The 14,234-nt window shown below is 43.2% G+C and overlaps 1 protein-coding gene across 1 annotated transcript in view; it reads right to left on the reverse strand.

Moving 5' to 3' along the window:
* The window catches only part of LOC139421064 (family with sequence similarity 171 member A2a), a 68,249-nt gene that overhangs the window by 23,255 nt on the left and 30,760 nt on the right, over positions 1-14,234 (reverse strand). The window contains exon 3 of the mRNA XM_071171565.1: positions 11,407-11,499. Coding sequence (XP_071027666.1) covers positions 11,407-11,499 — 93 coding nt within the window. The remainder of the gene's footprint in view (positions 1-11,406; positions 11,500-14,234) is intronic.

The following is a 14,234-nucleotide window of genomic DNA, read 5'->3' on the forward strand; positions in this document are numbered from 1 at the left end:
ACTGACTGCAGGAATGTCCACCAGAGCTGTTGCCAGATAATTTAATGTTAATTTCTCTACCATAAGCTGCATCCAACTTCGTTTTCGAGAATTTACCAGTATGTCCAACTAGCCTCACAACCGCAAAACACCTGGGAAGCTCATCTGCGTGGTTGTCGTCCACACCAGGGTCTTGACCTGACTGCAGTTCGGCTACGTAACCGACTTCAGTTGGCAATTTCTGACCTTCGATGGTCACTGGCACGCTGGAGAAATGTGCTCTCCACGGATGAATCCCAGTTTAAACTGTTCCGGGCAGAAGGCAGACCGCGTGTATGGCGTTGTGTGGGCGAGTGGTTTGCTGATGTCAACGTTGTGAACAGAATGCCCCATTGTGGCGGTGGCAGGCATATGCTGCGGACAACAAACACGGTTGCATTTTATTAATGGCAATTTGAATGCACAGAGATACTGTGACAAGGTCCTGAGGTGTACTTTTGTGCCATTCAGCCGCCATCGCTTCATGTTTCAGCATGATTAACGGACGCCCACGTCGCAAGGATCTGTACACAATTCCTCGAAACTGAAAATATGCTAGTTCTTACTCACTAGAGTATGCCACCCATTGAACATGTTTGGGATGCTCTGGATCAACGCGTATGACAGCGTGTTCCAGTTCCCGCCAATATCCAGCAACTTCAAATAGCTATTGAAGAGGAGTGGGACAACAGTCCACATGACACAATCAACAGCCTGATCAATGTGTGAAGGAGATGTGTTGCGCGGCATGAAGCAAATGGTGGTCACACCAGATACTGACTGGTTTTCTGAGCCACACAACTTATTTTCTTTTTTTAAAGCTATCTGTGACCAACAGATGCATATCTGTATTCCCAGTCAAGTGAAATCCATAGATTATGGCTTAATGAATGTATTTCAATTGACTGATTTCCTATTTGAACTGTAACTCAGTAAAATCTTAGAAATTGTTGCATGTTGCATTTATATTTTTGTTCAGTTTAAATCCATTTCTGAATGGCCTATCAACCTGAGAGTTTTTAGGTGATCAAAGACATTAACATGATAAACAATTAAGTTTGGCATTGATATCTTAAAAAAACTTTTTGGACAATGTAACGCTAATGCTTCAAATAATCAGAAAACATTTGTCTTCTCATAGAGTAAAAGTCAGATTCACTCCAAAGTTGGTCTTTGGACTCATCACAATAGTCCCTAAAGAGATTGAGACAATAATGTTGATGCATTCAAAGATGGCCACACTATACCATTAGATACTTATTAGCGCATACACTAGCAAAAATATGATTTAAAAAAAATCTTCCTCTCATGAATCATATGACCAAATGAGTCTAAATTGTACACGGCTTAACATAGTTTGAGAAAAAAAAGCTCAGGGATTGGCCAAAAGAGTTAAAGACAAATAAAAAAATCAGATTTTACATGTCCATTTAAACCACTGTAAATCCACCCCATAGTGGTCTATGAACTTTAAACTTGTCATTGCTATCATTAACATTAAATTATCTGTGTTGTGTGACAAAACTGCACATGTTAGAGTGGCCTTTAATTGTTCCCAGCACAAGGTGCACCAGAGTAATGATCATGCTGTTTCATCAGCTTCTTGATATGCCACACCTGTCAGGTATGTTTATATGTGTGTTCAGTATAATTATATGGACCTGTGAAGTGCGGACTTCCTCATAGAAGCCAGACCACTCCTTGGTGGAGCTGTGCTTTAACTTCTTATTCTTCACCATCCCTTTCCTGCCTCTGTGCTCCTTCCTTTCTGTACCCCCCCCCCCTCCATCAGAGGGGCCAAGCTGCTGCCCTTCCTTCACTGAAGCTAGCCCAGGGCAGAGACGTGATCTGGGGCATGGCTCTAGAAAACACAGAGCTGATTGGTTGGTACAGGTGGTCCTCTCTGGGTCCTCATGCCATGAGGAGCTCTGAACAGTGCCCTTCTGTTAAACAGAGCAGGATCCCAGCCAGACTGAGGAGGAAGCAATGGCATAAAGGAAAGCTGGAGAGAGAAGAGGACTGAGGAGAGGGGAGTTTGAAGACTCACACAAACAAACCTCAAAAGGACTCTGCAATGGCCCTGAGAGGCAGGCAGACTGGGTCACTCCTTGGGTTCTGCTCTGAGAGGAGGGAAGGGCCAAGGAGGGAGTGGTGGGGTGGTTGCAGGGGTCAAAGGGATCAAAGGGGGAGAGTGGCAGTAGGGGTCCCAAGAGAGAACATGGGTCATCCATCACCTAAATGTCTGCTGAAAGCCTGGTTGAGTACGATTAAGAAGAGACCCCCAGAGGGAATAGGACACTGATTCATTCCACCCAGCCATTCATCAGTTAAAAGTACTGCACTCCATTTCACAAAGCGTGTTGGAGTTTCATTGGGCCATATAATGTAATTACTCATTCACTCACAAAAAGTAAGGCCATGCATAGAAGATAGAAGACGCATTGCCTTCTGCAATAAAGGTGCAGGCATACAACTGAGTGCTTTTGACCTTGAGGGGGTACCGCCATTAGAGGTGACTAATGAATGTCGGTGCCCTGCATTGTGTGATCTAGTCTTATTGATGCCGCCCAGAGCCAGGGTTTGGCTGGGAGTGAAAGCTCAGCCTAAGCGTGCCATCTGTCAACAAGACTGGAAAACACACAGGAGTGAGGACTGGGGAGCACCTCTTTGTGTGCTGCGCTGTAGAGCCAATGCTAACACTAACCCCATTGAGTTTAGAGTTCAGTGGCTGGCTGAGGGGGCAGAGGTGCCTGTGGTCTGGGATGGTTTGACAGCTTTCCAATGTCTTTCTGGAGGCACTCTCTAAGTACTTTATCATGCTGGACACACCATGTAAAAACTCCAATGGCATGGGCGGATTGGCGGTCTGGCAATTCTGACAATTATCAGAAGGGCCAGACCATCTTCAATTAGAGTGTGCTGGTTGAAATACCCCTTCCCCCCCAAAAAAATAAATACAATAATACATATACAGTACCAGTCAAAAGTTTGGACACACCTACTCATTAACTGATTTTTCTATATTTTTTACTTTTTTTCTACATTGTAGAATGATAGTGAACACATCAAAACTATGAAATAACATATAACACATATGGAATCATGTAGTAACCAAAAGTGTAAAAAAACAAAACAAATATATGTTATTTTTGAGATTCTTCAAAGTAGCCACCCATTCTCTCAAACAACTTCATGAGGTAGTCACCTGGAATGCATTTCGATTAACAGGTGTGCCTTCTTAAAAGTTTATTTGTGGAATTTCTTTCCTTCCTTCAGTTGTGTTGTAACAAGGTAGGGGAGGTATACACAAGCTAGCTCATGGCAAGAAAAGCTGAAATAAGCAAAGAGAAACGACAGTCCATTATTACATTAAGGCATGAAGGTCAGTCAAACCTTAACATTTCTAAAACTTTAAAAGTTTCTTCAGGTGCAGTCTCAAAAACCACCAAGATCTATGATGAAACTGGCTCTCATGAGGACCATCACAGGAAAGGTAGACCCAGATGTACCTCTGCTGCAGAGGATAAGTTCATTAGAGTTACCAGCTTCAGAAACAAATAAATGCTTCACAGAGTTCAAGAGACACATCTCAACATCAACTGTTCAGAGGAGACTGCGTGAATCAGGCCTTCATTGTCGAATTGCTGCTAAAAAAACGACTACTAAAAAGGATACCAATAAGAATAAGAAACATGAGCAATGGACATCAGCCCGATGGAAATCTGTCCCAACCGCCTCGTCTTTGTGAGACGCAGAGTAGGTGAATGGACGATCTCCGCATGTGTGGTTCCAACTGTGAAGCATGGAGGAGGAGGTATGGCGGTGCTTTGCTGGTGATTTATTTAGAATTCAATGCACACTTAACCAGCATGGCTACCGCAGCATTCTGCAGTGATAAGCCATCCCATCTGGTTTGCGCTTAGTGGTAATGTAATTTGTTTTTCAACAGGACAATGACCCAACACACCTCCAGGCTGTGTAAGGGCTATTTAACCAAGAAGGAGAGTGATAGAGTGCTGCATCAGATGACCTGGCATCCACAATCACCTGACCTCAACCCAATTGAGATGGTTTTGGATAAGTTGGACCGCAGAGTGAAGGAAAAGCAGCCAACAAGTGCTCAGCATATGTGGGAACTCCTTCAAGGCGGTTGGAAAAGCAGTCATGAAGACAAAAGGTGGCTACTTTTAGGTCTGTTAGGATCACCACTTTATTTTAAGAATGTGAAATGTCAGAATAATAGCAGAGATAATGATTTCTTTCAGCTGTTATTTCTTTCATCACATTCCCAGTGGGTCAGAAGTTTACATGCACTCCATTAGTGCTTGGTAGCATTGCCATTACATTGTTTAACTTGGGTCAAACGTTTTAGGTAGCCTTCCACGAGCTTCCCACAATAAGTTGGGTGAATTTTGGCCCATTCCTCCTGACAGAGCTGATGTAACTGAGTCAGGTTTGTATGCCTCCTTGCTCGCACACACTTTTTCAGTTCTTCCCACACATTTTCTTTAGGATTGAGGTCAGGGCTTTGTGATGGCCACTCCAATACCTTGACTTTGTTGTCCTGAAGCCATTTTGCCACAACTTTGGAAGTATGCTTGGGGTCATTGTCCATTTGGAAGACCCATTTGCGACCAAGCTTTAACTTCCTGACTGATGTCTTGAGATGTTGCTTCAATATATCCACATCATTTTCCTGCCACATGATGCCAACTATTTTGTGAAGCGCACGAGTCCCTCTTGCAGCAAAGCACACTCACAACATGATGCTGTCACTCCAGTGCTTCACAGTTGGGATGGTGTTCTTCGGGTTGCAAGCCTCCCCCTTTTTCCTCCCCCTTTTTTTGCACCAAAGTATGTTCATCTCTAGGAGACAGGACGCGTCTCCTTCCTGAGCGGTATTTCAGATGCGTGGTCCCATGGTGTTTATACTTGTGTACTATTGTTTGAACAGATGAACGTGGTACCTTCAGGCATTTGGAAATTGCTCCCAAGGATGAATCAGACTTGTGGAGGTCTACAATTTGTTCTGAGGTCTTGGCTGATTTACTTTGATTTTCCCATGATGTCAAGCAAAGAGGCACTGAGTTTAAAGGTAAGCCATTGAAATAAATCTACAGGTACACTTCCAATTGACTCAAAGGATGTTAATTAGACTGTCAGAAGCTTCTAAAGCCATGACATAATTTTCTGGAATTTTCCAAGCTGTTTAAAGGCACAGTCAACTTACAGGCTGACCACACCACGTGCGTTGCAAAATAAATTTAGGCATCTATGTTATTCAATTATTGCACCCACACTACTCGCGCGTGTCAACGAGCGTCTGCGTTGCCAAGGGCTAAAATAGAAGTCATTCCTATTTCTGACGCAGATCGCGCTGCAAGTCCTACCTCTCCCATCTCCTCATTGGTTTATCGAAGCAGGTACCCACGTGCCATCTCCTCATTGATTATACCCATGTGGCTGATTGAATAACGAACTGTGTTGCCGGTTGGTGTAGTAATTCAATGAAAGTTTAGATGCCAATCACCATACAAGTTCAAAGATGAAAATGCCTGGAAGGAGCAGAGATGACTAGAAACAATTTGGTTGACCGTTTTATGTGTGGTTTAATTGTCGGAGTAGAGGACCTTGTGCATTTCAGGTAAAATAACAACCTAATGTTTATATCCCAGGACAAATTAACTAGCAACAGCAAGCTAGCTAAATAGGAAAAATTAGCTAGCAAGTGCAAGCTAACTAGCTAATTTGCCATATGTTTAATGCTTTTCGACCCGTCCCCAAAATAATGTCATTGGTTCAGAGTTTGTTTTGATATTTTAAACTGCGTGTCGTGATCGCGTTTGGTGTATGGGGACCAAATAATCGATCGCTGGAATTGGAATCGTGATACAGTGAATTATATATGTGAAATAATCTGTCTGTAAACAATTGTTGGAACAATTACTTGTATCATGCACAAAGTAGATGTCCTAACCGACTTGCCAAAACTATAGTTTGTTTAACAAGACATTTGTGAAGTGGTTGAAAAAACAGGTTTTAATGACTCCAACCTAAGTGTATGTAAACTTCCGACTTCAACTGTATATATACACACTGAATTCAAATAGAAACGCAACATGTAAAGTGTTGGTCCCATGTTTCAATAAAAGATCCCAGAAATGTTCCATACTCACAAAAATGTATGCCCCTACCTCATCCAGACTCAAAGACAGGGCTTCGTACTAAATGGATGCTGCTGAATAATTGTGCTATATGCCACAGCACTAATCAACTTATAAAATGGCTTGATGCTGCGACATGGCTAGGCTTAGAGACAGCGGAATGAGATAGAACAAGTTGTGATTTTAGTGAACCCTTTGTTTCCTTGTTTCCATACCAACGGACAAGGCCCAGGTGTTCAGTAAGACATCACAGAGCACCGAGAAAAACAATGGACAGGGCAGAGCATATGGAGGGAGGCATGATGGGAAAGTGTGATCACCGAGCGTAGCCACCACAGAGCAGCATATGCCAGACGCGGAGGCCGCTCTAAATTTACATAATGTTGTGTGTGTGTGTGTGTGTTGTAAAGGCATGACATTTGAGTTAGAAGTGCAGCTGGGATGCAGTGATTGATTGAATCACAGCATGATTTGTGTTAGTTATGTTATAGTCACTTACTGCTGACACTGTATGTGTTTGCCCATTTTTTACCAATTCACTTCCCTGGAGGTTTTTCTGTCGATGTGGACACATCAGGCTCAATGCCATAGCTGAGAAATAGCCTTGTTGATATCCCTGCTATGGTTCCTATCATGAAGCACACAGATAAGACACAACCAAATGAGTAAAGGTTTAGACACACTTCTAGGGCCTATGACTGGCTAACAACCACTCGCAGCATAATACCTTCAGAGCCTGCATATGCCTCCACCAAAAGACTGTCGAGGGAATAACTTTGCCTTCCGTGTTGCTCCAATGAATTGTGTGTAACACTGCTTTATCGCCAGTAATGCATTATCATGACGTCTGACCCAAGAGACTTAACAGGTAGGTTTTATGGGCAAAGATAGTGTTAAGTGGGTAACGTATATTGAATCATCTTTACAACAATGTAACAAAAGAGGTAAAAAGATCAAGGTTGTACAATGATGCATTCATTGCAGGCCGTCCTTGAATGATATGCATTGGCTGCTACTACTTGCGCAATGATGTTTCAACCATAATGACAATAAACACAGAATGCACTAACACTCAAACAGGCTACAATGTTTACTAAATGGCTAACATACCTTGTGATTACACAGCTTAATTACGCCAATCACGTGCTGTATGCTTTCAAGTACACAGTCACACCAACAATCTCATTCTACCAAACACAGCATTTTGGGTTTTGTCAAACACAGCTTGAAAACTACCACCCCCCCCCTCACCCCCCCCCCCCCCCCCTCACTGGCACTCCTCCACCTCTTCAAAACACTTTAGTTTCCTGCCACCGGGTCGTCTCCATGGTGACTAGCCTCAGCACTGAGAGCTGCACTTTCAGATGGCCTCTCATCAGTTCCTATCCGTCAGCACAGGGGTCTACTGTCTGTCTTCTCCCTGATACTAGAGCCCTCGTCGCGACACACTACCGTGCTTGGTCCTCCTGAGAGACTCGTCTCTACCGCTTAAAGATACAGCAGAGCAAACGTACCAAACTGCTCCTCGCTTAACTGACTGAGCGAGACTACCCTGGAGGCATTGAGAGAGAGAGTGGGAGAGAGTGTGTGTGTGTGTGTATGTGTCAGCAAAACGACCACATCCTCCATTCATGTCCCTCTATAAAAGTTGCCAGATGCTCCAACGTGTTAACAAGAGAGTTGTGTAACTGTATCTCATCCTGATTCAATTAAAGTATTATTCAAACCTGACTAACTAACTAAGAACACAGGGGTAATCTGGTCATTGGAGCTGGTTAGGTATTTTTTTTCTTCAATTTTATTAGAATCCCCATTAGCTTTTGCGAAAGCAGCAGCTACTATTTCTGGGGTCCACACAAAACATGAAACATATTACAGAACATTAATAGGCAAGAACGGCTCAAGGACAGAACTACATAAATAAAAAGAAATGGCACACACAGCCTACATATCAATACATACAGTACACACAAAATATCTCGGTAAAATGGGGGAGAGGCATTGTGAGGTGTTGCTTTATCTGTTTTTGTAAACCAGGCTGGCTGTTGAAGGGAGGGAGTTTTTTTTCTGAATTTGGGGACAGTGAAAAGACATGTCTGGTGGGTTAAGTTTGTACAACAGTTGTACATACAACTACCTCAGGTAGACCCAAATCAATTGAACAAGTAAAGGATGCCTCTCCTCGCCACATAAATCACCAACACACTACTAAAACCCCACAGGGGGGGTGGAGTAATATGTAGTCAATTATGGCATGAAAACCCTTTTGACAGAGGGGATAGCAAAGGAATAAAGAAAACTGGCTGGGGCATAAATAAAGTGGACAGACAGGGCTCTCATTGAGGCCGTTGCTACCAAAAATCAATGTGCTGCAGTCACAATAAAATGCCTCTCATCCTGTCACGCACGCGCACAAATACAGTCACGTCAGTCCCGGATTCTGGGATCGTTAAGGAGACCAGGGAAAACCGCTGCATCAGGGGCCCTGGGCTTGACAGGTCAGAGAGGAGGGGGAAGAGAGAGAAATTTAGGAGGTATGGAGATTCAGTTGATCGACAGTAAAGAGAATGTGTGTTGTGTGGGTCTGAGAGAGAAAGCGAGAGAGAAAGGAAGAGAGAGAGAAAGAGAGAGCATGATCTACAGAGAAAGTGGGAGCATGTCGCATGTACAGCTTTCTTAATGGGCCTTGGTTGGAGCGGATTACATCATTCTGGCTCACTCATTGGACTGGACAGGTGACAGGACGTTGAGGGCTGTGGCACCACGTACAGCACCGTACTGGCAGCGTAAGCAGAGAAACTGACAGAGATGACGAGAATGAGGAAGAAGGATGGCGAGAAGACAGGGAGGTGTACACTGTGCCTATTGCTAACACCTCATACTGTATATTTAAGAGGAGTACAGAGGGAAAGATGGAACATTTCTAAAATTATTGGGTATTGTTCCTACCCAGCATTCCCGGAACACACACACCCCCAACTGCATGTCATGATTGTTTTCCTAGCCACTGTGCGTCTAACTCTGCATCGCTTGCTCTTTTGGATTTGAGGCTGGGTATCTGTAAAGTACTCTGTGACAACTGCTGATGTAAAAAGGGGTTTTAAAAATACATATGATTAAATGAGATGTTCACACCCAGAGGGTATCACTAAACATACAGTATCTATCACGTTTATCACATCCCATAATGTGGGCTATAACAACACAACAATAGTACGTAGTGCTGCCGCTGCTGCTGTGAAAGCAATTATTAAAATCATTTGGAACAACGACCAGTGAATCTATAGGTCTTTCTTGAATTAGTTTAATAGAGATGAACAAAGCATGGACTTCACACCCAGCCAATTCCTAAACAGGTGTAAATTCTGAAAGACATTTACAGCCTTTTTGGATTGCCTAGAAATGCCTTGAGGCAGATAGAGTGCTGTATATCTAGGTCGATTTCGTTTGGATGCTTCATTTTCTGTATTGATTTACCGGTGGGGTAATAAACACAACACACACCATCTGCACACGCACGCGAACACGCACACACAAAATTAAGAGCTGTGATTAGCTGATTAGACAATAAAAGCCTGTTTCTCGTTTGCTGTAGTGTAGCGGCCGAGTGATGTATCAGTGATGTAACTGACTTTGAATACAGAGAGGCCCGCACGCTCCATTTGTTCTGCCAATTACTCTTCAGCTCCACTATAAGGGTTGTGTTGCGTTTTACCTGCTACACCGAGCGTTGTTTTGAGAGCGGAAAAGAGTAGCTTTGGTCCGGTTTTTCGCAGGTACTCATTAAATCTGCAATATGTAACTTTTTGGGCGACCTGACCAAATTCTCAAGAGTTATAGATCTGTCAGTCTCATTGAAAGCAAGTCTAAGAAGTGGTAGATTTCTGTGCCTCCTGTTCTTAAATTTGTTTTTGTAAACCAGCTTCAAAAAGCTGGATTATTGAAATAATATATAGTATAGATGGTACAATGATTCTCTATGTTTGTTTTGTCACATAAACTGAATGTAGCAACCAGGAAATGGCAGAGCATTTTCTGCATAATGAACCTTTAAATTGTTGCTAGTGGTTGTTCTAAATGATCCTCTAATTTCACAAGTTGTTTTTGTTGACATTGTGAACCTAGCTAGTCAATGTAGCTAGCAGTAGCTTCTTGTGACGTCATTATTTAAATTCACATGATAGAATGAACACGCATCAGCCATCAAAATGTTTACATTTTACTTTTGCAATTTTTACCCCCCCTTTCTCGATTACGATCTTGTCTAATCGCTGCAACTCCCCAATGAGCTCGGGTAGGCGAAGGTCGAGTCATGCGTCCCCTCCGAAACATGACCCGCCAAACCACACTTCTTAACACTCGCTCACCAGTTGCACCAATGTGTCGGAGGAAACCGTTCAAATGACAACCCAAGTCATTCTGCAGTCGCTAGAGCGCGGTGAGCCAAGTAAAGCCCCCCCCCCGAACCCGAATGATGCTAGGCCAAATGTGCGCCGCCATATGAAACTCCAAGTCACGGCCGGTTGTGACACAGTTTGGGATCGAACCCCAGGCTGTAGTGACACCGCAACACTGCGATGCAGTGCCTTAGACCACTGCGCCACTCGGGAGGCCAGCCATAGAGAATTTAACCATGGCGATTCTTGAGCTTGGATGCTGCCGTTGGGCGTGGCGCAACGTGAGCGCAACACAGGCAGTGAAGCAGCTCTCATTGATTTCAAAGGAAGCATTTCCTCAATGGTTGATGGCTGACGGCAATGTCTGTCTGTGCTAGGGTGTACTGAACCCAATGCTATGCTTTATGTGTTATTTAAACCCAAACAGTCCACTGTGAAAATATATTTGGGCCCTCAACCATGTGAAAATGTTTAGTATTTATATTTACAAATGTGTGATTACTGATCTAAGGCCATATGGAGACGTGTTAAAAAGCCACAAGCCAGCAATTTTGTAATGGAGATTTGCCTTTGGAAGAAGAGGAGAGATACGTGACAGTATAAATGTAAGTATAATGTGGAGCCAGGTATATATTTTTCATATATGCCATTTAGAAGACGCTTCTATTCAAAGTGACTGACAGTCATGCGTGCATACATACATTTCACAAATGGGTGGGCCCCGAGAAACAAACCTACAATCCCGGTGCTGCAAGTGTCACGCTCTACCAACTGAGCCATACAGAACCACATACAGGACCAGGCACGTATAGTATGTAGAGACTCACCTGGGGATCCCAGCAGCACCTGGACTACATCATCATACAGGATCAGGGTGGCAGGCCGCTGGGGGAGCAGGTAGAGGCTGACTGTAGCATACACTGAGAGAGAGAGAGAGAGTTAGGTATGACAGATCTGTCATCAATCAGACAGACACCTGTCTCTGTTGACTGCTGCCGTTTTGTCCCCCCCACTCCCAGTCATAACAAAACAATGTTTATCAAACACAGAGAGACAGTCATGACCTATTTTGCTCCCTTCAAAGTGTTTCCAGCCTTGCAGCAAGACAAAAATACAGCCAGCGTGGGGTTATATAAAGAAACCAGGCCACCTCATTCATCATCGGTCCACAGAGGATACTATATACGTGTGGTGAGGAAATCCTAGTGCATCCCACCTGAGAGTTCCCTCCATGACATGCAGTCTGAGAGGTGTGTGTGTGTGTGTGTGTGTGTGTGTGTGTGTGTGTGTGTGTGTGTGTGTGCAACCCAAGTCCACTAGGGGAGGAGACACTGGCAATGAGCAATAAACAGTTGTGACGAGGCATTGAAATCCACCCAGAGGGAAAGCGCTCAGGATAGATTCAAAACACTCCTGATATTGACAAGCATCTCTATCCTTTTGCGTTTGTGTTCAGGGGGCGTGGAAGGATGTGTGCTGTCTTTACACTCGTGACAGGTGTATGCTTTGCTGGTCAAGAGAGTTACATGTATTGGATTATAAATCTCGAAAGGGTGTAGACTAAACAACCAGCACTATTTGGTGAAACCTAGGACCTGTCTCTGTTTGTTGTCACGTATCAGCATTAGGTATAAGTGGGGTATTACAGAGAGCATGGTTCCTGCCATTCAAACGTTTTCACCCAGACCCCCCTTCCAGCATTGGGAACATCCCACACCGGGTATATATTTCTATGGGTACAAGCACTATTCATTACACAAACTGTTCACACCCCTCTTGTTGGTGGAGAAAACATTTTGCAGGTTTAAAGCTTATTTCCTGCCATTCTACACATTTTTCCATGGGATGGAGGCTTTTTTGTTGTTGCCATTTTAACACTAGAAAAGCTGTCGTCATTTGGACTGCTCATGAAAGAAAAATAAATATTACTCTTCCACTTGTTATGTCCCCCTCTGTCCTTGCCTTTTCCTAACAAATCTACATAACACACTGCCGTTGTTAGAATCTTAATACCACAAACAGAACTGAAGTTATGATCAGTTTTAAGAGGGCATGTCATTTTATTAATGGTTTTCCATTATTGCCTCTCCGTCTCCCGACAGTAGTGCTTGCTCCGCTCCTTCTCACGACACTTGAAAGTGCCGTGTCGAGTATAATTTCACACGTATTACAACAGATGAAATAAATAAAGTAGTATAAATGGGGGAGAATAGGTTAGTTGATTAGAGAGAGGAAGCGAATGATGCATAATCATGTAATCACCAATTGTGAATGAAGAACAGCCGTCCAAACAGTCTATTCTGGCCTACTTGGAATACACAGTGAGTGTGTGTGTACATTTTCAAAAATCTGAATGAAAACAACTTAAATGGTGGGGAAGAAATGAACCATGACACCTCCGAGGCCTATTGTGTAAAAAAAGCTGACCGGGCTACCACAAAATGAAACCGTGAGACAGGAGTGAGGAAGGGACAGCACCGTTTGGATAGAACAAGCCGGTGACAATGCTACGGGACGATTATCAGCCCAAAATGTATTGGATACCTTTCTTTGGAGATAGCATGTCACGGGATCGCTACAGAGAGATCATGCGCTACCTCCATTTCGATGACTAAGAAACTAGAACGCGACATCTGGTAACAGATTGATTGAACACTTGAATGTTGGTGTTTTTAGTTGTTTTTGTTTTTACATATAGCCTACAGTAACAAACTCATGAAAATCCTATTTTATTTTAAATTAAAAAAATTTAAAAAAATCTAATCTTACCCAAGACCTTCATAAACACAACAAAATTATTATTTTTGTGATAGCATATGTGAAATGTATTAATTACACTGTTAGAACGTTGCAGTCAGAATTACTGCTCATTAGCTTAGAGGCCTAGCGGTTCTAGTGTTAAAGCTAATTTCCTGTTATTCGATACACTTTCTCATGGGGTGCAGAGAAAACATTTGCAGTTTTATGGCTCATTTTCTACAATTCTACACGGTTCCCCATATCTTATGTGTTCATGTGATATTTGAGCGACTCAAATCAATGGGCTAAAAAAAACCTTGCTAAAAAAACTTTAGCTGATCTGTACATTTCTAAGTTACAAATAGCTCTCTGTAATAACTGACATGACAAGAGGAAAACTGCTGATGCACTACCCAATTTCAAAATTGCACCTTGCGCATTATACTATCACAACTTTCAGGAGTAAGTTGAAAGCAGGACTGAGTTTTTGGGGGCCATTCCCGCCCCACAGTTTGGGAACCACTGAAGTAGAGTAAGGTTATTGAATGGCATTGTTTACTTGGCTTAGCATCAGCAGAAATGACAACTCAACTGTGTGGCATTTGGGCATTGTTTTATCCCCCCCATCTGTCTCTAGGGATCTGACTATACCCACTGACCAGTGTAGCCTTGGGCTGTCTGGACTCTCTGAAGTTGTAGCAAGTGCTGGCTACTCTCTAGGACACATTAGCATGGTGGCTGGAGTAAGCTGCAGTGCCCAGTGCCTATCTAGCCTGGTTTAACCAGACTGAACCATGAATTAATTAACAAGTGTTCAGTGTTCAGTCTGGGTTAACCAGGTTAATGCCCATTGGGGAAGCAGGTAGCCTAGTGGTTAGAGCGTTGGACTTGTAACCCTAAAGGTTGCAAGATCGAA

The sequence above is a fragment of the Oncorhynchus clarkii genome, chromosome 12 (genome assembly GCF_045791955.1).
Source record: "Oncorhynchus clarkii lewisi isolate Uvic-CL-2024 chromosome 12, UVic_Ocla_1.0, whole genome shotgun sequence".
NCBI classification, from domain to species: Eukaryota; Metazoa; Chordata; class Actinopteri; order Salmoniformes; family Salmonidae; genus Oncorhynchus; species Oncorhynchus clarkii.